This window comes from Thunnus maccoyii, chromosome 7 (genome assembly GCF_910596095.1).
Source record: "Thunnus maccoyii chromosome 7, fThuMac1.1, whole genome shotgun sequence".
Lineage (NCBI taxonomy): Eukaryota > Metazoa > Chordata > Actinopteri > Scombriformes > Scombridae > Thunnus > Thunnus maccoyii.
This window is the reverse complement of record NC_056539.1, coordinates 16,689,110-16,716,318: the sequence shown is the minus strand read 5'-3', so window position 1 is coordinate 16,716,318 and position 27,209 is coordinate 16,689,110. Positions and strand designations below refer to the sequence as shown.

Genomic DNA, 27,209 nt, shown 5'->3' with positions numbered 1-27,209 from the left:
GCCATAGGCTAATAAATTCATAGCAAAGGCACCTGAACTGAACTGATTGGAGGTAAAATGAAAAAAAAAAAAAAAAAAAAAAAGGCCCCTAAAGATTTGCCAGGTGTGAGTCCGGGACTTGCAGCCAAAAGTAAAATAAATTTCCAGGAGTCCTCGCCCCTCCTCTGCTGCTCAGTCACTGTGTCAGTGGAGCACAGACGGGCAGCAACTTGAGGGAGTACTGGGCTGCACTGAAGAGCAGGTAGATTTTTTTATTCCTTGTTTTTTCCAGCGTTACTAAATTTGCTTTAATGTGAGTTGCGTCAAGGAGCACCGGATGTTTACCTGGATATAATGGAAGCTCTGAGGTGACAGCAGAAACGCTTGTGCATATCGAGGCGTAACCTAAAAGCGTTTTTTTGCGCTCAGAGGGATCAAGACCGAAGGGAGGAGGGTCGGAAGGGGATTTCTGAGGCCGAGTCGACTTCCTAAAGTAAACTGAAAAGGGGAGTTACTTTCGCGGGACAGACGCGGCACGCCCCTTTGGCAGGTGGAACAAATAGCGGACCTCTCGGTCTTGTCCCTTGTCTTCCATCCATGTATGTATTCTTGTGCGCGTTAAGTCATGCACTAAGAACGGCAGGATATCGTAAATGTCAGTGTTCAGGGGAATGAGAGAAGAAAGAGGTGAGTGAGTTTACCTCAGAACATAAAGCCTGTATTGTTTAATGCTCCGCACAGGTGCACCTGGAGTCACGGTGCGTAAATGGCTGCTGCGGGGAAAATTCTCATCGAGTCTATAAATTCATTTAATTCTTGTTATCTGTAAAACTTTTGGAAAGTTTTCTTGTTTTGTGCTGTGACCTTATTCCACATCTGATTTGTAATCTCGAAGTAACATGGCTTTAAGCACGTCTGCACGATCCAGGAGCTTGATGTTTTTATGTAGACTTGACGAGTTCATATTCCTCAAAACAATTAGTATTTCCAGCAGGCTACCTTCCATTGGTTTGGAACATTTTATAACCTTTTTATCCTATTGAACACCCATCATTGGTGAATATTGTATTATGAATTTGTGCAGGGTCATGTGTGTGAATCGTCAAATGGAGATTATACTACCTATAACAAGGACAGGGGGGAAATAATTATTAAATATTATTGACTTTCAGTGGATTCCTACCTGATGATAGGAACATAGTGTAATCATTTCACATATTTCTGCTGGTCAAATTTACAGCTGATAAACTTTTTACAAAAAAATAGCTATCTAAGGTTTTGGTTTACATGTGTAAACACTTGTCTGGCATAATGCCATGCAAAAAGAGCACATACTGTAAATGTGATTTGACATAAATATTCCATATTGTGATATATTTATATCAATGTCATAACCATATTCTTATTTATAAGGTGTCACCATCTACATCTCATATTATATCCCAGTGTGTCATCAAACATTTTAGGTCGTACTGCTATTGTATTTTTTCCCAGGCTTGGATAATTTTGTCTATTGGGCAATATGATACTGGAGACAGTGGAATGTGAGTTGTGAGGTTGGTGCTGTGAATCCAACATGGAGGTGAAGAAGGATGGAGGAGGGTCGTGGTCCTCTCCAGGACCCTCTTCTGCTCCCTCCAACCCTGCTTGCTACAGGAGTACCCTCGTAGCTTTCCTCCTCTTCTTCCTCGTTATAGGAGTCTTTGTAGGCCTGCTTATTGGTAGGTTTGCAGACAGTTAATATCACATTCACAACACAATCACATAAGTTTAATTTGAGACATTTAACGTACCATAAAAGCACAAAGTAACATGTTCTAAGCTCTTTAGACCACTCTGTTATAAACAGTTTCTTAAGTTGATCCATTTTTGTTGCCATCTGTGTTATTTCTCCTCTGTCGCTGCCAGCATACCTGGTGCAGGAGCAGCATTATTTCATGGAGACAGTGGAGCTGAAGGGTCTGAAGTATGACCCTGTTCTGCAGGATGAGAACTCTGGCTTCTCCATAGTACTGTCTTCAGTTTTAAAATCAAAGGTTGGTCCTGACAGTCACCATGATGAGAGCTTAATATTTCCTTTAAAATGTGCTAAATTGTTCATTTTCACTTTCTTACAGATTAAAAACGTCTTCACTGCCTCATCAGTATCACATCACTACATTGACTGTAGTATTGTTGCCTATGGGTGAGTGAGAGTTGAACCACAAATTTAAAAAAAATCACATCTGAGGTCTTTGAAACAACCACATTGTGTTTTTTCCCCTGTTTTTTCCAGTAACATTAATGGTGACGTGATGGCGACATTCAGACTGGTCTTCAGGGTCTCCAGGGTCCAGCAGTATTCAGACAACTTTGTTCAGGACTTGCTGAGAGCAGGGCTCAGCTCAGTCATGCACGGGAAACCACTAGAGGTGCCTGAGTTTGGACAGATCAGCGCTATCATCTTACTGGGTAGTAAAACAATACTGTCATCAGTTGACTGTCTGTGGCCTTACAAGTGGATGTGTGTAGTGTGAGTTATGAAAATAGGCCACAGCAGTGCATTGTCTCAAAGCTGCAACAGTCTTCACAGGATCTAATAATGCTTTCTTTCTATTCCCAGGGGCCAGCGGGAAGTCATTTTATGCGATTGGAGATGATATGATAGGTGAGTGTATGTTTTTTGACCCACATCCAATGGTATTTGAAAATATTTAATAAGCACAGCCATCCTTCTTGCACCTAAACACCTTAAACAATTACATCTTAAAGGAATATTACCTATATATTGTTTAATACATATCTGAAGTTTCCTTTCAAGAGGTTGTTCTAATTCTTTGTTTATTTCTCTGAGTTATTTATGACTTGTTTACGTCATCCTTTCTCTAACTCTCATCTCCATTTAACATCTGGACTCTCCAGCCAGATGTCCTGACAACACCTTCACTTGTGACAACGGAGAATGCGTCACCAAATTAAATCCAGGGTGTGACTTCATACCGGACTGCGCAGATGGATCTGATGAAGCTCGTTGCGGTGAGTGACTCTTCAAACTATAAATTATTACCTCAATCCCTCTTTCTCTCCCACCCTCCATGTTATCCACTCATCACACTCTCCCTCTCAGTCTGCGGTACACGTCCTGCCATGGGGAGTCGGGTTGTGGGTGGTGAAGATGCTCGGCAAGGGGAGCTGCCGTGGCAGGTCAGTCTGAGGCACCATGGACGCCACACTTGTGGAGCCTCCATCATCAGCGAACGGTGGCTGGTCAGCGCAGCACACTGCTTTGAGAGGTATGCCGCAATTGTCAACCTGTGACCAAGTTGTATTTCCTAAGTGGTGATTACTAACAACCTGCTACATTAGTAATCAGAAGTTTAAGGACGATTTCATTAGACACTAAATTATGAAATTCATGGAATAACATATAATAAATTGAAACCACAATTTGTCTACCTCTCTGTTTTTAGGGATGACGACCCCAAAGAGTGGACGGCCCTTGTAGGGGCCAGCCTGGTGAGCGGCGAGGAGTCAGAGTCCAAAACGATTAACATCAAGTCGCTGGTTGTGTCTCCAGACTATAACCCCATGACCACCGACAATGATGTGACTGTACTGGAGCTGGAGACCCCTCTCACCTTCAGCCCTTACATCCAGCCTGTGTGCCTGCCCTCCACATCTCACGTCTTTGCTCCAGGCCACAGCTGTGTGGTGTCGGGGTGGGGCGCACTAAACATGTTTAATTGTGAGTCTGCCTGCAGGAATTCACCTCAGAACAACAGATGAGGGATTTAGACTGAAAAGGAGCTCATTTACAGATTTCTCATCCTTTTTTTTTCTTGACCCACTATGATGTCAATTGAGTGCCAACATTGTCTGTTGAAGTTTTCAGATGATATTTTCCCATAACATAATAATGAAAAATAAATCATTCATAGTGCAGAGACAAGGAACAAACAGGATAATTAAGGCATTCAATGTTTATTTCATGGCTCAGCTACAACAGTCAGTCGTATGGGAAAATTGTATCCATTAACAGTAATGCAGGCTTTTAGACACACATTTAAGCTACATCATGACAGCTAAAGTCCTACATAACATCCTCTCTCATATTTCAGAATTGTATTATCCAGCTCTATATGCAGTTATTCTAGACTTACAGTACACCCTAATGTTCTTGAAAGCTGTTGTCCCTTGTCATTGAAAAGGACATGAAATAGCTTTTGTGTGTATACTGTATATAATTATAATATCATATCAAAAATTTCTACTGCTGTGCAGCTGGACTTCAAGCTCAAACATGATCAGTAATGAATAATTCAGTTGTCTTGTGCTCTTCTGTCATTCAGCTGAAGTGCCTCCCACACTGCAGAAGGCGGTGGTGAAAATCATTGACTCCAAGGTTTGCAATAAATCGTCTGTGTACAGAGGAGCAGTTTCTCAAAACATGATGTGTGCTGGATTCCTGCAGGGCAAGGTGGACTCTTGTCAGGTCAGTGCTGTTTTTATGTGGTTCACATAATGTAGCTACAATAGCATGAGCTATCAACTTACATCTTCTTACAATAGATTCTTGACTTGGGGCAAAGTTTGTGTACGTACAATGATGATCTGGTTTTCTTTTGCTATTTTGAAACTATACTTGGTGTTGAAACTGTGTGATAAAACTGGTCCCACCCTAAAAATAGAGGCCTGTAGGCTGTTGCTGTTATTTTCAGTCCAGCTTAACATGATGATGTGTGCTGTTAATATGACAAGAAGAAAACAAGGCATTGCTCCCTAGTGAATATTATATCATATGTGGGAACTTGAAGCTTTGTCCTATTTGTTTTCAGTTTGACCATCATAGACACGTCAATTCATTTTCTAAACTGACACACAGTTGAAAATCAGCAAAATGACACAAGCTTTCTGCGGAACAACAGCACTGCCCTGAGTACAGATAATCAGAGGTGTTGTGTTTTTCTTGCAGGGTGATTCTGGAGGGCCTCTGGTGTGTGAGGGGGCCCCGGGGAGGTTCTTCCTGGCTGGAGTGGTGAGCTGGGGTGTGGGCTGCGCCCAGATCAACAGGCCTGGGGTTTATTCTCGGATCACCAGGCTCCGCAACTGGATTCTAAGCCACACAGATCCCAGCTTGGTCCACGATTACTCCCAGTATGTTCCTACTGTGCCAGGTACTGTTCCAGGAGAGACCTTTAATAACCCACCGGCACCCAGGACAATAGCCATGGATGTGTCGCCTGCACCAACACTTCCTGGTATTGTCCTAATGAAAGCAACTTCACTGCTAAAATAATTTATAAATGAGTTGCTCATTCACCAGTTAGTAGCCTACTACACATGCTTCTCTCTTCATCATGTCTTTTAGTCTTGAACTGCAGTGGGAACTTCCAGTGTAGTGCCTCTTCCTGCATCGGCAAGGTCAATCCAGAGTGTGATGGAGTCCCTGACTGCCCCAACCAGGCTGACGAAAGAAACTGTGGTTAGTTTATATGCGTAAAGCAGAGAACGTGACTTGCTTTAAAAGAAATGTTTCTGACATGTGTTTTTATTTCAGACTGCGGTGTGCGCCCTGCGTTGGGCTCCCAGAGGATTGTGGGTGGAGTAACAGCTCGTAGGGGGGAGTGGCCTTGGATTGGCAGTCTCCAGTACCAGAGACTTCACCGTTGTGGCGCCACACTCATTCACAGCAAATGGTTGCTGAGTGCAGCACACTGCTTCAAAAGGTTCCTCTGTATTAGCTAAATTTTAAGAGTTACTTTTTAAAACATGGAATATCACTTCACACAAACAGAGGCTATGTGATTTAGCACAGCAGCAAAATTAAAAATCACACCACTAGCACACACAGTTATATACTCAATAACTCTTCTATTAGATCCAGAGTGGTCCTGACCCTGTTATAACCTACACCCACAGTGACTCGAGCCCTACTAACTGGGCTGTGAGCCTGGGATCTGTGCTGCGCTCAGGGGTAGGAGCACTGGTCATACCCATCCAGAGGGTCATCATCCACCCAGCTTTTAATGGCACCAGCATGGACCATGATGTGGCTCTGCTGGAGCTAGCACTCCCAGCCCCGACGTCCTACACCATCCAGTCTGTCTGTCTCCCCTCACCGGTGCACCGCTTCCTGAAGAATGCAGAGTGCTACATCACAGGCTGGGGATCCATGAGGGAAGGAGGTGAGAAATGTAGTGTTGCTTCACACTGATATGACATATAGTTTCCCAGAACGCATTGCACAAGTGCATTAATGATATTAACATGTTAAAACAAACTGACCATTTAGAAATCATCCTCCACATGGAATTCTATGGTCACACAAAAAAAAAAAAAAAAAAAAAAAGAAATTATGAGGAGCATCTTGGTTGAGAAATGTGGGTAGAGGCAAGAAAACATCAGTGGAGTGAAGTTCCAACATTATTATTACAGTAAAAACAGGAAAACAGACTTAACAGAATCCTTCTTATTTTACATTTACAAGAGTTCTTGCGCTCAGCAAATTATCCCTGGGCTGTATGGCCATCCACTTATCCTCTTATGAATATTACATGAACTATGAATGGGCACTTAGATTACAGTACATATGATATTTTCTCATTTAACTCTGCAGCCATGCAGATAGTTTCACACTCTCCTGAATTATCTTCCCACTGAAACTTCTACTGCTTGACCAGCAGGATGGAGATGAATGAAATTAGGTTTTTAGTGCTCAGAGTAGTTAAAAATGACAATGTTAAAAATGTAACAGAAACTTGTCTCTCCAGAAACAGTTTTGTAATCAGGCTTTATCTTAGTGAAAATGCATAAGCCACTAGTATAGATGTCATTCTCCTTCCCATAGGTTCATTGACCAACCTGCTGCAGAAAGCTGCAGTGAACATCATCGACCAGGCAGACTGCCAGCAGTCATATGGAGACATACTGAGTCCTAACATGATGTGTGCTGGATACATGGAGGGAGGCAGAGACACTTGTTTGGTAAGATGTAGTACAGTATACTGTGTGACACAAAAACTTTTTTAAAAGCCTGGGAATGGGCCAGACATCTGGGTGGTACAGTCTTGGCAGCGTCTGAGCAGTAAGATTGTGGGCCGAGATTAAACAAGTGCTCAAAGACTCTGGGAAATAGGGCCATGGCTTTGATAATTCTTTTTACAGTGGCTGGTTAACCAGGTCAGAGCAAAGTAAGTGTTGCCCTTTTCCTCCTTAGAGAATTCTAGGACTTGTCTCTGAAAAAGTAAAAGCATACAAATAAATTGTGGTTTAAGAATACTTTGGGTATTACAATTATAATGCTAACATGTCGGAGAAAACAAGTGTTGCTAATTCAAAAACATTGTTACACTTACTGTATGTGAGAGATGCAAATCTCTCTAATGGGAAAGAGTGGAGTTTCTTTCCCTAAAAATACAGAGCTCCCCTTCTCACCTGCTCCCTCTCTGTAATCTTCTTATGTAAGGAAACCCACATGCATTCCTGTCTCGGTCAAAGCACCTGGCATCTCAGCAGCTATCCAAGTGACATTCTCTTTGTACCCACTTAAGAACATAGAAGAAATTATTACCTTTAGCAAAATAATAACTGCAGATCTGTTGGTGTTTCTTGCCTCTCTTCTCCATCATTCAGGGAGACTCTGGAGGGCCACTGACCTGTCGCCAGCTCTCTGGCCAATGGTTTATTGCTGGAGTGACCAGCTGGGGACATGGATGCGGGCGAATAGGTTTTCCAGGGGTTTACACTCGAGTGACATCTGTAAGGAAATGGATATCTACATACCTGCCTTTCTGAAGTTTGATAAGAAGCAAAAAAAAGCAGCTGTGCCCAGAGAGATGATACATCAAATGGACAGCGGATTTTCCTCTTCTCCACAAAATTATACTTTACAAGGACTGAAGTCATGCTAACACAGTCAATACACTCACACTTAGTGTTGTATTGACCTGTGTGACCTATTGGGTCACGGGTGCTGTTTGTAATACTGTGCAATCATCTCAACTGGGACCATCCTCTTTCAACATGTGCTGAAGAAATATGGAGAATTCTGATCTTTGGCAAGTGGACATTTTGCAAGTAAATGCATGATTGAAAGTATTTATTTCAGTTATTTATTTTCCTGACTGGTAAACATACATGGTGCAGTGTATTTTTTGTCATTTTGTGTGGGGTTCTGAATATATGTGGTTCATTTATGGGCACATTTCCTTGTCTGTTTTTGTGTTTTAGAAAAATAGTAAGACTAGGGTGCAATGTAGTAATGGTCACTGAAAGGAGGATTTTCTGTGGAAAATATATAAAGGAATTCACCTTTTGCCTGAGTTCCATGAAGGCAACACAACAGGTTGCTTCATTGACAGATTTTCACTCTTTTTGATGAGAAATTTAAAACCAACACAAGAGGAAAAAACTGATTGACATGATTTATTTATTTTTCAGGAAAACCATTTCACTTGCTCACATGCACACCTCCAATCAAACTGCAAATAATGTTCGCAGGCTTATTTGGCTTGTACTTCCCCACAAAACCTCAGCAAGATTTTTTTTTTTTTTTAAAAAGAAATTTGGTTCCCAGACATCTGACAAACCGCACACACAAAGCTGAGAAAGATTCAATACCACATCTACAGCATGGCAGACCCTGCTGAAACAAGCCCACTACTGTGGAGGGCGGCAGATAGTGTGACAACTAGAAAACAGGTCAGACAAAACAGTTTTGTTCTCCAGGCGTACTTTGATATAGGACTGTTTGGAGGCTTGTGAATGTCAGGTTCACGGTTGTGAAAACACAAAGTTGCTCCTCAATTCTTTCTGTTGGTTTTAAGTAGGTCTACAGAGCAGGTTCACCTCACACGGCGTGTTAAGGAAAGCTGTGTTGCGTTTCCCCTTCAGGGCTCCGGTTGTGCTGCATGTTTGGTAGGCACAAATATTCTGTATGTACACACTAGGAAAGAATGAGAACACTGCTGACACAGTATTTTAAGGAGCAATTTTAGTAACTGAGAGACTCAAGTCCCATTAACCCTTATCAGTATCATGTGTCCTAATTATACAGACTAAAGCTTAGTCTGTTGGCAGGAAGATGTCAGGTTAAATACAGTGTTTCTATTGAAGTCACATTAATAAACTCTTACATTTACTCCAAACAACAAAGGCCATAGTTCTGCTGTTGACTAATCAATGACAGCCCCATTGACAATATCAAATATTGGGATACAGCCAGAACAATTTGTCAATCACAGGGCTAACACACACACGCAAACACAGTCACACTTTCATTCACTCCAATAAGCAATTTAGAGTTTCCAATTCTCCTGACCTACATGCAGGTCCATCCTGCAGCTTTTATCATGGCATGTTTAATGGTTAACCAGAAGATTAATTATATATATATATACCATAAAAACACAAATAGTTAATCTTTGTTACTGAACTTTTCCTCAGAGCAAAAAGAAAACGTCCACACAGAGACACTGTTATGGCTAGAGTCCACAGGCTCTGCTAGCCTGTCTGTGAGGTAAAATGACAAAAGTTGATGGTGTGCTGCTGCCGTGACACACCCGTGCACACCTCATGACCTCTGGTGGTGCACTGTGCTCCTCTGTGGGTAAGCGGTGGCCCGAGGAGGGAAAGGGCGAAGAGACCGATGCTCACATGCGAGCTCTTTCTCTCTGTAGTCTAGAGTTGTATGTTCGGGAAACAGTGTTCCAGGCATCCATATACCGGTCCATACACATGGCAATGCATTTCTGTGTGGATAAAAGCAGTGAGGTGAAGTATTGACCCAGAAAGAGTAAAAGTGTCTTTTTCAGTGCTGCCATTCATTATTTGCTCTAAAAATATCTTAAAATTCATGCAAAATGCCCATAACAAAAGTTGAAATATTCATATTGCTTTGTTTAGTCTGAACAATAGTCCAAACCCCAAATATGTTCAATTTACTAAGAAAAACAGCAAAACCTAACATTTGGTAGATACTAAAACCCGTGGATTATTGTAATTTTTGCTTAAAAATAACAAACATATAAGCAGTCATTAAGGCGGACTAATTGTTTCTGCTGTAAATTTTGCATCTGAAAGCAAACTTGTCATTTTCTACGGCCCAACACATACCTGCTCTGAGTTGTCCAGCGTGCTTCCAGGTTTACCTATGCACTTCTTGAAGCATTTATCCGTCATCCTCTGGAACATGAATGAAGAGATAATTAAATTTATTATAACTAACTTATAACTGACAGCTAATTTCTAGTTACAACCACAAGTTCACAACATCATCGTGTGCACATTTATATGACAATTTGCGAGTAAGAAAAACTCAAAACACCAAGTTGCAGCTGTTTGAAAAGTCAAGGTTTAGTATCAACAGCACTTCAGTGACTAATGTTGTGTTTGTACGAGTCACGTTTCATAAATGTGGGAATAAATCAATAACCATATCTGCGTGTAACGCTATGACAGGATTAATAAAGGTCATATCATCCCTAATAAACGCCACTCCAGTTAACTCTAACATGGTCTGAGTGTCAGGTTAGTGCTGCTAGTTTAGCAGCCGTGTCCATTGATTTACCTGCAGCAGCTCCTGAGCATTAGCTACCGCGATCTGGACCTTGACCTGCTCCATAATCGTGCCGGTGTCCATTTTGCCGCCCGATCCTCCTGCTGAGAAGTCAGAACCAAATCCGTCCATTTCTACCGGAGTCGTTAACTAAACTCTTAAGATTAGACGATCCTCTGTAAACACACGTGTGGTGCGCCGCTGCTAGCTTTAGCTAACGTTACGTTAGTGGTCTGTGCCCTTGAGAGCGGCGGAAGGGTGCATACGTCATTTCCGTATGCAGGATCCCGACATGGGAAATGTAGTTTTTTTGGTGAGTGGATACAGTGCAGTCAATATACTACAGCCAAAAACACTTTCTGGGATATATATGTTTTGAACTCATGTGTTTATAATACTTAAAGATCCCCTCCAGACATATATTGATACATATGAAAATACTCTTCTTGGAACAATAATGTTTGTCTGATATGCTTTTTCCACAAAAAAATACTAAAATGTTAAAATCCTTAAAACGGCATCTCCTCATTAACAATTCCAGAAACTATGAATATGTTAATCTTTTTCATTTCTAAAGTTTAACTGCTGGACCCAAGAGGTCTCGTATTTCACTGTGATGTCCATTCTCAGTGTATGTGCACTAGAGGCCTCAGGTTTCCAAGCTGAATATTGGACCAGGATTGGCTCCAAACTAGTTGTGATGTCACACATCTTGCTTGTAGGCCCACCCCTAAAAATCTGATTTCCAATGAGCACAGAGAAATTTTCCACTTTCAGGAGATGAATGTGGAAACAGACTTCATGGGTCAAACTCTGCACATACATCATTCTGCACAGTGAAGCTCAAACCTTCAACTGTAGGAACGTGAAGAGAAACATATATTTGAGTGGAAGGGGACTTTAAGAGACATATATGGCTTGTCAGCATTTATGGTCAGCACACACACACACACACCCTCCTTTACAAAAACCTGCGTGTACACGTGTTGCCACAAGGTGGCGATATGCTCTACTTAATCACTCCACTCAAGTTTTCTAATGGAGACTTTTCTTGAAATGTGCAACCAACAGATACATATAACAAATGATGAAAGTATATTTTCAATACATATGATCATCCATCCATCATTCATCCATCTTCCATTAACAGTTTCAACAAGTAGTCTTAGCATATTCAGTCATTTCATTGTAGCAACAATAGCATTTGGTTATGTCCAGCACTTATTATTCAATTACCCTTTAAAATTAGATTGCATTATTTTAGTGAAATTACTGGATAGACTATTTTGTTTGTTTTCTGTCTTCCAATAGAATAGAATAGACTTGATTGTCCGCAAAAGTGGAAAACAGAACAACCACAGAACAACACTGACATTATGAATACTCCAAGTACAGTAATAAAATACAATATACAAATTATATTAAAAAAAAGAGAGATTAGGATTACAGATTGAGATTGAGTCTCTAGGAATTGAGCAAGCTAATTGCCTTTGTGATAAATTACCTCTAATACATTCTTTACAGCCAGAGGTTAGCCGTTCAAATTTTTATGTTTTCGACCCATCTTTTTGTGTCTTGTTTATTTTGGCTGAATTTTTGTTATAATAAAATTAATAAATAAATCTGCAGCAAGCATGTATTATATTCTGATTCTCCATGGCAGGCTATTTGAAGATAAATTAAATAATACATGCAGAGACAGTACATAATTTAAAATATGACATATTTTCTTTAATTCATTTTAAATCTATACTTTCATAGTCAGTCATTCCAAGTTTGTTATTGTACGATTGCTCTGTTTAAATGGATGAATTAGTTAAAATTTCAGTAGAGACTAAACTTGTCTACTAGCTCTGGGTGAAAGGGTAAATAAATAAAACATTTACCTCAAACTAACATAACAAGAAGAGCAGGAGTTGACTACAGAAATAGAAAGACATAAGAACCTCTGCATTGTTTTTAGTCATGAGGCCATGAGGAGGCATGAGGATGACCCCCTCTGAGGACCCCTCTCCTTATGTTTCAGATAGGATGACCTCACTGAGAAGACCACCTGCCTTGAGTAAAAAAAATATGTGGTACAGTGAGTCTGCAGGCAACAATGGAGTGACGGTTACCGTCATCTAAACAGACACTGTGAGTGGCTTGTTGCGATGCAGGGGGGCACTGAGGAATAATTGTGGGGGGTCTGATTAGTGGCGTGCCGGCCTAAGAGTAATTAATGACCGGTTACACAATGCTCGCACCCACTCACATGCAAACACACACACATACACATAAGTCCTTTGACCAGTTTGGCTTCAAGCCACAGGGCTTGAAAGGAGGGAGGGGAGGGGTTGGGTTAAAGTGCAGTAAAATGAATTAACCCTAGATTACAATCATGAGTTCATTAATCTAATCTTCTTAAATTCTTAATCTCCTTTAGGCACACTTGTGTGTATGAAAGCATTTGGCCCCATCAGCTTCATGGGAGGCTTAAATGAGCACCGGCAACAATGGTTACGAGAAGGTGAATTACCCATGAGTGTGTTTATCGGTGTCAAATTTGGAGGTTGGTTGAGTTGAGTGGTTAGTTCAAGTGTAAGAAAAGACATTTGATAACTTGAGATATAAGAAGCTCTCAGATTTAAATCTCTTTTAAGGAAAAAAGAGCAAATAGTAGATAAAAAGGAACCCTGACTGTCTCTTTTGCACTCACACACACACAGCAGCACCTTTTAATCTTCAAAAGCAGCTGTTCATGACCCCATCAAACCCCGCCACCCCCAAATGTCCTCAGAGTCTCTATTGTTTGAATAAAAATGAGACTTACAACATTACAAATATCTGTGATCCATTAAATTATATAAGTAGATCTGTGACATCTCTGACTACAATTCTTTCTTGTTTGCTTTTTAACAGCAGAGACGCTTAACTTGTCACAGCAGGAAAAGCACAGGTGCAACCAATAACATTAACCATTGCTCTGCTCCATTTAAGTGTCCTAGTACCCCAAAAAGCAGCCTGCACAGACATTACCAGAAACTGGTTTTGTGCAATTGGCACATCTAAATGGAATACAGCCATCATTAATGTTATTAATTATCCCTGCAAGACATGTTGACATGTTTGGACATGTCTCAACAAAGAACTCTTTGCTGTATCTTTCACAGAGAAGACATTTATTTCTTGAGTCTCTACTTCTTTAAATTCTACTTCCATTACTAACTTTTATCTATTACTCAGATAAAAGTTACATACACAACTATTTTCTCAAGTTTCTACTTCACTATTGTTATCCTGCTGTTCATATCTTCTGTGTTATACCTTTTTTTAAGCAGCCCATGAAGTTCATTGTTTGTGCAGGCTGACTTGGCTGATTCTTATTCTGAAGCGAGGAGCATTCTTGATAAATTCCTGTAAACCTCACGAGTACATAAATCCTACAGAAAATGTGAAGAATTCAGCTGAAGAAACAATCTCATGGTCCCTCAGATGGACTTTAACCTGCCATCATATGATCATTAAGACTGTTTGTTATGTGGAGCTGGCACCCTGAGCTGAGCAGGGGCAGCGCTGATCCTGGTGCTTGGCAGAGCAGAGATGCTGATCACTTTGTTGGAGGGACTCATGACCTCTGTATTTCTAAAATCCTGACCACGACCCTGCACACAGCTACAGAGCAGACTGTTAGAGATTCAATCAGTGTTCGACACAGTAGATGCTCGCCTGCATTGTGGGGGCTCAGACCCGAGACAAGGTCGTGACAATGTTATGTATTCTGAATATAAGGAAATATATTCTGTTTCTAATTTGGGGCTTTTCATTCATATCTCCCACTGGACTTTTTTTATTCTTTCTATTTTATCTCATTACCATTTAGCTTATTTTCTATTATACAAACTAATTCTATTTATATGTGCCTTTATATACATTTCTTTTCCTTTATATGTAGTCTTTTTAATGTCAAAGCTCTGTAAATTACCTTCCTGTTGCCTTGACACCATGGTGACAAATGAGACAATTTCTTCTGTGAGCTCTTTCAAAAGAGAAACAGGTGAAACATGGTGACAGGTGTTTTTGTGTTTTTATGGCAGTAATATGTGACACTACTGGCTCTGCAGTGGGATAAAGAATAAAGCAATGTTTATGTGTTTGAGCTCATTGGGCAGCAGCAGCAGGAGTAGGAGGAGCCACACTGAGCTCTGTGCTCTCTCTCTCTCTCTCTCTCTCTCTCTCTCTCTCTCTCTCTCTCTCTATGCGCTCCGCTCAGCTCGTTGCTCTGCTGCAGGCTGCGTGGCTTCCAGAGAGCAAACACAGCTCACCAACTTTTTTTTTCTTTTGTTACATTGTTTTGATCGCGTAAACTCAAAACTCGCCACGGAGACAAATGGCTCGTCGGTTTTCCAGCGGTTTAGGTTAGGACAGTTTTAAACTCGGGAGGCGGATTTGGTCTAAATTGTGCCACAACTTCAAACAAAAACCAACGGCTGAACAAGTTGAAGCCGAGATAAAGAATCCGGATCGGCTTTGCTCCTATCAAGGTAAGCGTTAATTAATTAATTACATGTTAATTAATCCTGCTGAAGCATCGATCAACGACGCTTGTTTGACATTTGTGCAACTTCCCGAAATGTGAGAAGTTTGGTTACAGACTGAAACACGGGATCCTTTGATGTGTGTGTGTGTGTGTGTGTGTGTGTGTGTGTGTGTGTGTGTGTGTGTGTGTGTGTGTGTGTGTGTGTGTGTGTGTTGTAGCAGCCTGGATGATGTTTGCAGGCTGCTGCTAACTTGGGAGGAAAGCTGAGCGCATGCTGAAGTGCTGACCGTAGTTTCACATTTACTGCACAAAACGAATTGGATTTCACGCTGAGTCCCTCCACGGAAGTCCCCCCCTAAACCCCAACCCCCCCTTTTCAGTGGGATTGAATAGCCGACTTACATTTATCTGCTATGAAACAATGGAAGCCTTTAAGCGAATATATTTATTTGGTCGTTTTCAAGTTGTGCACAGTATTTATCTTCAAGATGCAATAAAGTTAATCTTATTGTAAATGTAGCATGAATGTTTCTACCCCCAGATTAGCATCCCACACAGCCTGTCAAACCCCACTGCAGATGATCAAAAGAAAGATTTTTTTTTTAATCTGTTGCACAGTGGTTACATAATTTTTATCCTTAAGGAGATGGTCTGAGGTGTCAGATCTTATGTGGGCTTGAAAGCTTTGCCTTTGGCACCATCTTGTATGAGATCCAGCAAGGGAACAGAACAAGCTGGCAAGAATTTATTAGCTCTCGCTGTGGTTGGAGGTGACTCACAACCCTGAAATGTTTATAGGGGTGGAAAGATGTGATATGGGGCAACACACCCAGGTGTTGCTTCTTCGCTTGTCATTAATAACAGTGAGCTTGTATGAATGTAGCTGATTTGTTCTCACATGCTTGAATACTGACATTGATGTATGTTTTATAGTTCGAAATGGCTGTGCCACACAGTGTACACCCAGTGGCTTTCTGTGGGTGTGCTCCTCATCTGATCGCCTTTCATCTCCCGAAAGTCCGAAGATCATTTCCGTTGTAAAACAGCGGACTGATATGAGTGTTTTATTTGTGAGCAGACCATTCGCCAGCTGTTGGCATACTGTGTTGCTAATGTGTTGTTTGAGTGTTCACATCAAAAGAAGGGTGTGTGACGTTCATAAAATGTCTTCCTCAGGTTCCACCATCATAAAACAAATATGAAGCAGTGGCTCTTCCCACTTGTTTTTAAATATATTCTTTTGTATTACCTTCCCCAGGTCAAAGTCAAGATGTCCGTCAGTAACCACGAAAACCGAAAGTCTCGCTCTAGCTCCGGCTCCATGAATATCCATCTCTTCCACAAGACGTCCCATGCTGACAGCCTGTTGACCCAACTCAACCTGCTGCGCAAACGAAAAGTCTTCACGGATGTTTTGCTGAAAGCCGGGAACCGGGCTTTCCCTTGCCACCGGGCCGTCCTGGCCTCCTGTAGTCGATATTTTGAGGCCATGTTCAGTGGCGGACTCAGGGAGAGCCGTGATGCTGAAGTCAACTTCCACGACTCTCTCCATCCGGAGGTGCTGGAGCTCTTGCTTGACTATGCCTACTCAGCACGAATCATCATTAACGAGGAAAACGCAGAGTCACTCCTCGAGGCCGGTGACATGCTTCAGTTCCACGACATCAGGGACGCAGCGGCAGACTTTCTAGAAAAGAACCTCCACCAGTCCAACTGTCTGGGGATGATGCTGCTGTCAGATGCCCACCAGTGCCAGAGACTGTATGAGCTGTCATGGCGAATGTGCCTGGCAAACTTTGCTACCCTCTACAAGACAGAGGACTTCCTGAACCTGCCCAGAGATAAAGTCCAGGAGCTGATCCTCAGTGAGGAACTGGAGGTGGAGGATGAGAGCCTGGTGTACGAGGCGGTTATCGACTGGGTCAAGGCAGACATGGAGCAGAGGCACAGCGAGCTGCCTGAGCTGCTGCGCTGTGTCCGTCTGGCGCTGCTCCCCGAGACGTACCTGCTGAAGAACGTTGCTTCAGAGGAGCTGGTCATGTGTCACAAAGTGGGCCGGGAGATCGTTGAAGATGCTGTGCGGTGTAAGATGAGGATCCTCCAGAACGACGGTATCGTAACAGGGTTCTGTGCCCGACCGAGAAAGGTCAGCCAGGCCCTGCTGCTGCTGGGAGGACAGACGTTCATGTGTGACAAAGTCTACGTGATCGACAACAAGACCAAGGAGATCACCCCCAAAACAGACATCCCCAGCCCCAGAAAAGAATGCAGCGCCTGTGCCATTGGCTGCAAGGTACGCATGTGATGTACATCTGGATATGAAAATGATTATATGAAAATTAAAAAATATATATTACAGTTGTACTTATAATGTGATTTTTTTTTTTCTCCCTGTGTCTCAGGTATATGTTACTGGAGGGCGTGGCTCAGAGAATGGGGCCTCCAAAGATGTCTGGGTCTATGACACGTTACACGATGAGTGGTCCAAAGCTGCACCCATGTTAGTAGCCAGGTTCGGTCATGGGTCTGCGGAGCTCGACCACATGCTGTTTGTTGTGGGAGGACACACTTCTCTTGCAGGATCCTTCCCTGCCTCTCCATCTGTGTCTCTCAAACAGGTGGAGCAGTACGACCCTCAGACAAATAAATGGACCCTCGTGGCTCCGCTCAGAGAAGGCGTGAGCAACGCTGCCGTCGTTGGTGCGAAAAACAAACTCTTTGCCTTTGGAGGGACCAGCGTAAACAGAGACAAATATCCCAAGGTCCAGTGCTTTGACCCTTGCCAGAACCGGTGGTCAGTACCGGCTGCCTGTCCACAGCTGTGGCGCTACACAGCAGCGGCCGTGGTCGGCAATCATGTTGTTGTGATCGGGGGTGACACAGAGTTCTCAGCCAGCTCTGCGTACCGGTTCAACAGCGAGACATACCAGTGGTCAAAGTTTGGTGACGTAACGGCCAAACGGATCAGCTGTCATGCAGTGGCGTCAGGAAACAGACTATATGTGGTTGGAGGTTACTTTGGGGCTCAGAGGTGTAAGACATTAGACTGTTATGATCCATCATCGGACTCTTGGGACAGTGTGACCAGTGTGCCCTACTCACTCATTCCCACCGCATTCGTCAGCACATGGAAGTACCTCCCAGCCTAGAGAGACACTGACTCTTCAAGGCTTCATCGGTGAGTAATTTCAGTTTCTTTAAACTGACGCAAACAAACAAGATGTCAATTATACGTGCTATTCATAGTGTCCCTCCTATTTTCAGATAATACTATATATGGGAGCTCACTTTATGAAAAACAACAGAATATTTTCAATTAATTCAAACCAGGCTGTCAGTTAGTTAACAGACCCAGACGAAGGTCAATCCAAACTGGACGAGGCCAGTTTGAAACCCCCGACTGTTTTCAGCGTTGCTAGTGGTTACAGTTACACATTATCTAGCTGCTGTGACGGCTGGGTGTTGGATAAACATGGTGGAGTCCTGGTTTAGAGCACAAGAGGAATGTCAGCGGTGCTGGTAATTACAGAGCGAGAGCTACAACATAAGACCTCTGTCACTGAGGGGAGCGAGGTGGAGAGGCGGGGATCAGGTCTGTGCTTGTAGCACGGGGAAGGCGAGAGGGAAGGACGCTCCGCAGGGTTAACTGTAATGAGTCAGTCAGTACCTTGAAACAGTTGCAAGGTATATAAGGGGATGTGACACATGGTGTTTGACATATGAAGGAGCTTGGAGCCAGAGGAGGGCGAGGAGGTTTTGGTGAGAAAGAAAGAACCTAAAAATACGTTTAATTGGCTTTTTATATGTATCCACAAAAAGATAGATGCACTTCTAAAGACTTAACTAATCCTAACCCATTTTTCTCAATAAAAATAATATACTTTTACACTAAGAGCACCTGTTCTTAAATTATGTTTACACAGTGCTTTACAGGATAATAAAAACTTATTTCAGTACCATATGTTCAGATGGAAGAGTAATCTGCTTGAAGTAAAAAAAGTTAGATCAGATCTTATCAAGAATTTTAGGGGGGAGGTATGGAGGGGGGGGTATGAAAATATGATTGACTGAAATGCAACATGCCATAACAGTGAATAAATGCTCAGCCTAATCTGCCCGAAGGAACGACAGGTGGCAGTTTTCACAGCTTCTTGTTAGATAAGAGATGATACATTTTTCCTGAGGTGTTTTCACAGGGTGAGCTCGGCCAGAGGGACGGAGGGGCTAGGAGATTAAAAAGGAACTGGAAATTCACTGATATTTCGAAGATTTGCTGGTTGTTTTTGAGTGAGCCCGATGGTGTTAGAGGAAGTTTTAAGTTTCATGGCACAAAGCCCGTCCTTTGATCGTATTTATATTATCTTATAGCCCTGATGCAATCAATGGAAAATAATTCATTGCTGCGCCAGTCATTGGATTTGCTTTTAAAAGCTCAGACTCTGTTGCATCTTTATTGTTGGTTTATGGTTTTATCTTTATTAGAGCAATGAAATTTCAAAGAAAGAACAGGGCAGGGTTTTATTACACCAACTAGATTCACTGAGCTTTCACAATGCACGTCTGTCCTATTATTTTGTCTAATAGGGTCACTGGTCTAATGCAGTCTATTTGACATAAAGCTCCAGTCTGTTCACTTTTCTACTGAGAGTTGAGAAGTTTAGAGTATCAATAACTCACCAAGAAAGCAAAGAAGTGAATTTCCCAAAATGTCAAAGTGTTGCTTTAAACTAGACTGGAACAACCTTTGTTAGCAAATGTTCTCAACAACATGAATACAAATCATGAATGTGAATCATACACTCATGAAAACATCTGGCTTGCAAATTCATGATCATATTATAAAAACTTGTGGTGTTTGCATTTATTTCAGTGCCCCCTTAACAGTTGACTTTCAAAGGCTTTTTAGTTATCAAGAAATAAACTCCATCAGTGACGCTGATGTAAATATGAATATATATATCTATATTGATCCATACTTAGTTATTTTCAGTTTGGTAGATTGGTCAGCGTCCGTGACTGAGATTTGAATAGATCACTGTCCTCTATATTGCAAAACAACTGCTTTTTCTGTCTGGCAAACAGGGAAGTGTCTCCAAATGAGCTCTTTGTTATGCTGCCAAGAACTCTGAAGCTGAGCGGAAGCAAGTGAGAAGCTGAGGGCTTATGTGTGACTTGTGTCTACAGTAAACAGCTGGATCTGATGGAGCTGGGGACTTAGTGTTACGAGGCTGCTGGTATGGACCACTGTCTCCATGGTAGCCAAGGTTTTTGGGGCTGGGATGGAGACAGACAGGCTGGCTATGAAAGATCAAGGCGCTGCATCCCTATGAACGCTTGCAGTTACCGTAGCTCCCATCCCACTGCCGACTGCCTTTATGTTTAATTACAGCAGAGATGGAAAAAGCTCAGATTTCCACAAGTCTCGCTTGTTAAGCAGGCGTCCTACCCTGACGCTGCTTGTTTCTCTCTCGCCCGCAACAGTGGGACTTGAGAGGAGGGCTGAAGTGGCAAAAATCTAGGGAACAACAAGACGTGCGCACACACCCACACACAGAAAGAGAGAGAGAGAGAAGGAGAAGAAGTGGAGGGCGAGTAAGACCAGAAGAAGCTAAGCTATATTTTGCACCATTTGGCAGCCGAGACTAACGCCTGCCTAAAAATACTTTGCTCCTGAGGCTGTCAACTTTCAGCTGGGGTCAGAGAGGAAAAATAATTGCGAGTGTGTGTGTGTGTGTGTGTGTTTATGTGTGTGCATGCACTCCTTTTACGTGTACAGGGCCGAAAACCACCAGTCAGCTGTTCAAGTATTCACTAGTAGTGTTTTGAGTTTTTACACAGTTGTGAAACCACTCGTTTTCCACGCATACTATTTAGTCTCTCTCACACACGCTCACACACACACACACACACACAGGCAGTTGCATTGCTGGCATTGCTTGTCCTTTAAACAGCCAGCCATCCTTACTCTAATTTGGGAGGAATGAAGGTGTGGCCTGCATTCCCATTAGTAAAGATTTGTTAATGTTGCCTTGCGGTTGAGGCATTTCAATCCTGTATGGGATTACCAGCCTTTCTGGTCTTTTTGTCACCACCTACTGTAGTTTGTAGCCCTGCTGTGCTATTCCACCAGATGTGACTAACCACAGACTCCAGGGCCAAGCCAGAACCCGCTGTTGATGGAAAAGTATTTGTAAAAGTAAAAGCATTATGGCTCGTATTTGTTATGGTCAGGAGGGGGAGAGGCAAATAAACTTTTAACATTCTCAAACGCACTAAAAACATGCGGATTTAATTTCCATATTTTGACTTTTTCCTTTACAGTCTTGACAGTTGCCAGCAAGGCTTCAAATTATATTTCAGTGTGTGTTTTGGAGGTAGTTGGCAGAGTAGCGTCAGGGTGTAATCTGGTCAGTTGTTGGTACCAGGATGTAACCGGAGATCCCTGCACAAAGTTCAGCACAGTCTCTCTCTTTAAACCACTGAACTGTGGCGGCCCCAGAAATGACTATTATATATGCTTGAGCCTTTGTTTTCTCAGCGCCCCCTCCTCCTCCTCCCTTCTCCTTCTCCATCCCTCCCTCCTCGTCACCTCTCTCCACTCACAGACATAAGCAGCATTCTCCTTTTTTTAACGGCTTCAACCGAAGCCCTCACGAGGTGGGCACGGCTCTGTGTGATAGGGTACACCTGGAGAGGGCATGGGTCACCGAGGGAGTCCTTGGCGGGCTCTCTGCATCCCCAGACAGCTGCTGTAAAATGAAAAGGTCACGGTGGGATCATGGAGGAGGAGTGCAGAGGCCCCAGTCACTCAATACTAATGTTTTATTAATGCCTCACTGTGAGGGCCACCAGGAACACAAGCTGAATGAAGCTTTTATTGTGGCATCTGTGTACAACAACGACACACACACACATACACCGTTAGAGGTAGCACGTGCACACACACACTTCGTCTCCAGTCCCTCGAGTAATCAATCTGCCACATTACAGCCCTCGGCGCGACTCCTTGAATATGCATAAACTTAATGGAGTTTTTATTGGTCTTTTCTCCATGCTGCGAGTAACAAAAAGGAAAAGGGGGAAAGATGCTTAAAATGGCTGAATAATCACCCAGACTAATTTGATTACACTCTCAAAAAGAGACGAGCTGTCATACAGTTACAGGGGCCTCTTCAGGAAGCCAGCTGGGATGGGACAGAGTGTGTCTGCCTGGTAATTAATCTGAATTACGTAATATTTGCGCCTCTGAAGTAGTACTGAAGTGGCGCGTATTCAGTTACAGAGGCCCTCTTTGTTCCAGTCTTAAAACCGGAGACTAACGTTTCTGCGAGAATTCATCAAGACGTGGCTCATTAGGCTTTGCAGCTGTACCAAGACGCTTGTGTGTGTGTGTCTCTCTCTCTGAGCTCATCTCAGAGTCTTTTATTTGTCCCTGAAAATAATACAAGCTCATGTAAATGAAGTGACTGTTATTCACACATGAATCAATACAGTGGAATTCTAGGTGGTCATTAGTAAACATGGCACAGGCCATGTTGGACACAAGGGACAGATTAAGAAAAGGGGAGTTAGCTTTGGTTCTGTGTATCGTGGGTAATTGGGTCTCTGGAAGACGCAGATGCAGTCCACGCCGCGACCGAGCTGAAAGAAAATGGAGATGAATGGCGCGATACACGTGTCATTCATTTGATAAATGTGATCTAATGTCATGGTCTGTGTGCCATCTCAGCTGGACGGTGTGTAATTTTTAAGTCGTACAAAAGCTTAATATTTGAGGAGAAAGATATATGATGGGAGCAGACAAGAGTGAGTCAGGTTAAATCTCAGAGAACCAGATCCAATCACTTCATTCCCAGACCATCTGTTCAGTCTGCTGAAGGACACATGGACTCCCTCCGTCCCTCCCAGCAGCACACTGTGGTTCCTGCAGCGGGCCAGACCGAAGAAGCACACAGGGCATCTGGGTGACAGTTATTAACCCCGCCACCTGTTCACATCCAACTCTTATTCACTCAAAACATTTAATTTGTGAAGGTCAGTTTACTTACTTTGCTACAGCGAGAATGTAAAAACACAAAGTTTCAATGTGAATCAGGATGAGACGTCTATACAAACGACCGTCGTCACTAATATGGGTGAAAGGTGAACAGTGTGTCCAGTGTATAACTGATGTTGACATGACGGGTAGTAATGAAGGAACGGTGAGACGGGCCGGAGATCATTTCTGGTGACAACAGGAGCCTTGTTGTGGCTGACAGAGCTGAAGTATGATGATGTTAGACAGGGATGGTGTTGTTTGATGGATGCACTAGTGATGACAGACATATAACCTTTGTAGGTCAAAGTGTATCTCTGTGGAATACTTTTTGACAGTCCAACTTTTTGACCTCTCTGGACTGCTATTCATGTTGAAGAAGTTCAGTAATGCACAAGAAATTACAGAAGAAGTCTTTTTAATCTGTGCAATACTGACTGTAATAAACTCTGCACCTTCTTCACATCGTTGACCTGAGTTCAGATCATGCAGCTGGCTCGACGGCATAGATGTAGACAGAGATAGACGACTGAAAGGTAAAGCTGCAACTCTTATGAGTGATATTGCGATGGTTGGAGCTCAGCAGAGAGTATTTAAGATTCAGAGGCATGTTCCTCATTATCTGCACTTCAGAGAGATTAGACCAGCAGCAGCAGCAGCAGCAGAACTGGAGAAGAGCAGGCAGTGACCCATGCTTATGTACACACAGAGCAGCAGTGGAAACTTCCATCAGGCTTGCAGTTGCACGTGATAAGTGCTGCTGCCTCACTCGGGCTTTGATCAGAAAGGGTGAGCAGAGTTTGTCTTGCAGTGAATGTACGCTAACCGGTCGGTTTTAGGGCCGAGTATCAAACTCAAATACCTTTTCTGAACTGTTAAGTACTGAAATATGACACTGAATGGTCAGATTTATAAGTTTGTTTATTTGTTTTGTTTACCTTCATCAGCCAGTTCCTGCTTTAAATAAAAATGTTTCCAAATTTTGACGATTGAATTTAGGCAAAGTTCTTGTGCATCTGCTTTTGTTAAGACAATTTGGGACTTGGAGTCTTTTGTTAAAGGAATGGGGTTTGGTTGGGGAGTTCAAGGAGGTAAATGATGGGATTTTGTCATGAAAACTTTTAGTATTAGTACCAAAACTGGAGTAATGCATCGGCCCTAGTTCAAAAAACTACAGATTATATCCAGCCCTAGTCTGTTTCTGCCGTAAGGCCTTTCAACTGAAAATGTGCAACCTTCTTTGCATTTACTATGTACAAACAAGTCATGCAAAGCTTAGCAAGCTGGTTTAATGCAAGATCCTATATTTAATTCAACCTATATGACAATATTTCACTTCTGCTGCTCAATATGAAGCTTGTTTGTTGCCTCCCTGTTGTGGTTCCTGTAGTGTGGTGCTCTGGCTGTGTCCTACTGTTAAGCCTCGGGCGGTGTATTCACAACAGCAGCAGATGCATATGGATCAGTGAAGGCTTCTGTAGTATCGGCCGGCTTTGTCAGCCATGGAAATTAGAGCTCATTAGGTTATCCAAACAAGCCCCGAGCAGAGGCTGCCTGTAACTGTCAACTCTCTTCCCCTCTGCTCTACACACACACACACACACACACACACACACACACACACCCTGAGTTATCATCAAAAACATGCAAATCAGAGATAAACATCACATTTCTTTCCAAATATCCACCAAATTAGACACCGAAGTATCTGAGGTTGCAGAGAAAGCCGGAGACGAGAGATTCCAAAGAATTCAGGAGTGTTTGTAGTAAAAAAAAAAAGGTGCTTAACACATGCAGGAATTTGAAAATTGAACCATAAGAAGGCCTCATTCTGTATGAATTATATCCGGATGAAGCAGATGGTTTAGGAATGTCTGTGTTTTTTATCACCGCCTCTTCTGAATCCAGAGAAGCTTATTTCTACAGAGAGGAGTCCTCTCCACTGCCACCCTCAGATATTTATTACCAAGCGACATAAATGGCTTGAGCAGCTTAATCCCACATGCCAGGAGGACTTTGGTTAAATAACGGGCCGTCCTGGGGCATTATTAACGCTATGTGGGTAAGCCTGATAAAATGGCATGGTGATAAGCTGATGTGTAGCCCGGAGGACAGAAGTCTCTGCATTCCTTTTTCTGTTCCCTGAGAATATCCAGGCCGCCCCTCTGGTCATGTGATCGGCCTTCACAGGGTCCTCATACAGCAGTTCACAGGACTTGAACATTAAGGACTGGAGCATTAATCTATCTCTGTCACCCTGTCTCTTTTCCTAGATCAGCCGTGGTGTCTGGTATGCAGGCATGTGTCTCCCTACACTGGCTGCAGCGAGGAGGAGGAGGAAGAAGAGGAAGGGTCTGTGTGTTCCTGCTGTGGGTCTATCCAGCCTGATTCACAGTATCTTCAGTGGACTGAAGGCTTGATTCCTGGAAACAGCCCAGAGACTGGAAGTCTCCTCGCCTGCCCGCCCCCGGCCTCTTTCCACCTGATCTGTTTACTCATACTTCTTGTGTAACTTTCCCATGTAGCCACTGCGGGGCCTTCACGGTCGTCTCTGTATAACATGCCAAGCACAGCCGGGAGACACAGCGATAGCAGAGATGTGTGCTCTGGGCATTAGGAATGTTTGGTCTGCCTTGGAGTGATCTCTGCACAGAAACTTTCTCTTTTTCCACTTCCTGGGGCGAATAAGCTACTGTGACTGTGTGTCAGCCCTGTACTGCTCAACTGACTCACTCCCAACATCAAACATCATCCCGCCACTAGATTAGCAGTTTAACGACACGATGTTTTACAGTTAACTAAAAAGGAAAGTCAGCTGGCCTCCCGACACAGGGCGTGTACTCAGGTGTAATTTATTTGGACTGCTGATAGACTGAATTAGACCTTTGCTCTGCCAGGCGTACAAGGAAGGAGAGAAGACATTTGGGGAAGTGTATGATTTTGTGCACAGAAACAATCTTCCTGTCTGTATTTTTAAACTTTTGGACTTGGGCTTCCCTCAATTTTGGTGAGCTAAATTTGTATCTTCCTCCTCCACTTAAAATACACGCTCGCAAGAGAGAGAATGTGGCCGATTACGGTTGAAGAAGTTACTTTTTTGTTTCAAGATGTTATTTCAAGAGATGATTTTTGCCAGTCGTGTCATTTTTTCTTTCTGTGTTTTGTGTCTCAGGGTTATGTATAGTTTGTTTTCTGTATAGATGGGCATTGCCTGTATTTGTTCAAGGAAAGGTAATCTCTTAGTTTTCTGTTTTTAAATGTTTTTGTGAATATACTATTTTTGAGAACTCTTATTTTAGAAGACATCCGTACGTTGTATGATTGCGCTTCACTGCAGCGGTCATATTTAAAACACAAATATTGCCAAAAGCTGAATAGCTAACCTTAGTGTTATTCTGGACTGAAATAACACAAGTTAAGTGTGCCCAAAGTAGTTAAAAAATAATTTGTAGCTTCATTTCATATTTGAGTACCTTTTTTTTTAAATAGAAGTCTCTTGTGTGTAGTTTGTATATTTGCTTTGTAATTAATTTCTAGAAGCCTTTGATTTGCACAATTTGTACAAAGAAATCTCTTAATGGTCTTAATTTTGTATCTTTGTCTTAGCCCAGCACGGGTAGTGTGAATAATCAAAGCCTTTTTGTAGCAAATAATTGAGTTATTTCTCTTTCAACAGACTTCATTTGCTCTGTGTGCAAGTCTCCGATGTATCAAACATTCTGATATATTAAGCTATTACTGATAGACCATCTGTTAGTTCACGTCTTGTCCATGTTTCTACAGTTCATCGTGTCAATAAATGGCATCTTGTTGAAAACGTACTCCGTTGTTTTTCCTCTGTTTTCCAGGGAATGATTGGAATTTGGCAGCTGTGTCATTAAAACAGCGTGGGCAGCCATATAATCACAGGTACTCTTAACGTGCCCTGAATAGTTTCCAAACGCAGGTTAGGAGTGGTTTTTTACCAGGAACACCCGTCTCTTTCCTCCTGTCTGTCTGTGAGCTGAGGACTCAGTCAGATGAACAGTCCACGCTCTATCTTATAATACCCCCTTGTCGTAGCAATATCACACATCATGGTTATGTGGTATGTGAAGTGCAAGCCTCTGCTGCTCACCATTTTAAGATGTGCACACACATTA

General features: G+C 42.6%; 3 protein-coding genes across 4 annotated transcripts; 2 read left to right on the top strand and 1 right to left on the bottom strand.

Moving 5' to 3' along the window:
- Positions 1-138: 138 nt before the first annotated feature.
- On the top strand, positions 139-8,508 carry tmprss9 (transmembrane serine protease 9). Of its 2 annotated transcripts, none has more exons than XM_042417577.1 (16): positions 139-241; positions 1,474-1,700; positions 1,888-2,015; positions 2,097-2,164; positions 2,255-2,430; positions 2,582-2,626; positions 2,881-2,994; positions 3,086-3,251; positions 3,429-3,703; positions 4,308-4,450; positions 4,931-5,216; positions 5,327-5,440; positions 5,516-5,684; positions 5,878-6,143; positions 6,806-6,942; positions 7,591-8,508. In XM_042417577.1, exons 2-16 carry the CDS (start codon positions 1,556-1,558, stop codon positions 7,750-7,752), a joined length of 2,394 nt encoding a protein of 797 aa, XP_042273511.1. In that variant the 5' UTR covers positions 139-241; positions 1,474-1,555; the 3' UTR covers positions 7,753-8,508. The 2 variants fall into 2 exon arrangements, with proteins under 2 accessions (XP_042273511.1, XP_042273510.1); XM_042417576.1 differs by lacking the exon at positions 139-241 and adding an exon at positions 272-666.
- Positions 8,368-10,778, bottom strand: timm13 (translocase of inner mitochondrial membrane 13 homolog (yeast)). Its single transcript, XM_042417578.1, has 3 exons — positions 10,526-10,778; positions 10,072-10,140; positions 8,368-9,707 (listed from the first exon to the last, which is right to left on the bottom strand). The coding sequence occupies exons 1-3, from the start codon at positions 10,643-10,645 to the stop codon at positions 9,609-9,611; spliced, it is 288 nt and encodes a 95-aa protein (XP_042273512.1). The 5' UTR covers positions 10,646-10,778; the 3' UTR covers positions 8,368-9,608.
- A 3,954-nt stretch (positions 10,779-14,732) lies between these two features.
- enc3 (ectodermal-neural cortex 3) lies at positions 14,733-26,888 on the top strand. The gene is made up of 4 exons (XM_042417428.1): positions 14,733-15,036; positions 16,291-17,325; positions 17,435-18,210; positions 25,341-26,888. Exons 2-3 carry the CDS (start codon positions 16,303-16,305, stop codon positions 18,179-18,181), a joined length of 1,770 nt encoding a protein of 589 aa, XP_042273362.1. The 5' UTR covers positions 14,733-15,036; positions 16,291-16,302; the 3' UTR covers positions 18,182-18,210; positions 25,341-26,888.
- Positions 26,889-27,209: the final 321 nt, after the last annotated feature.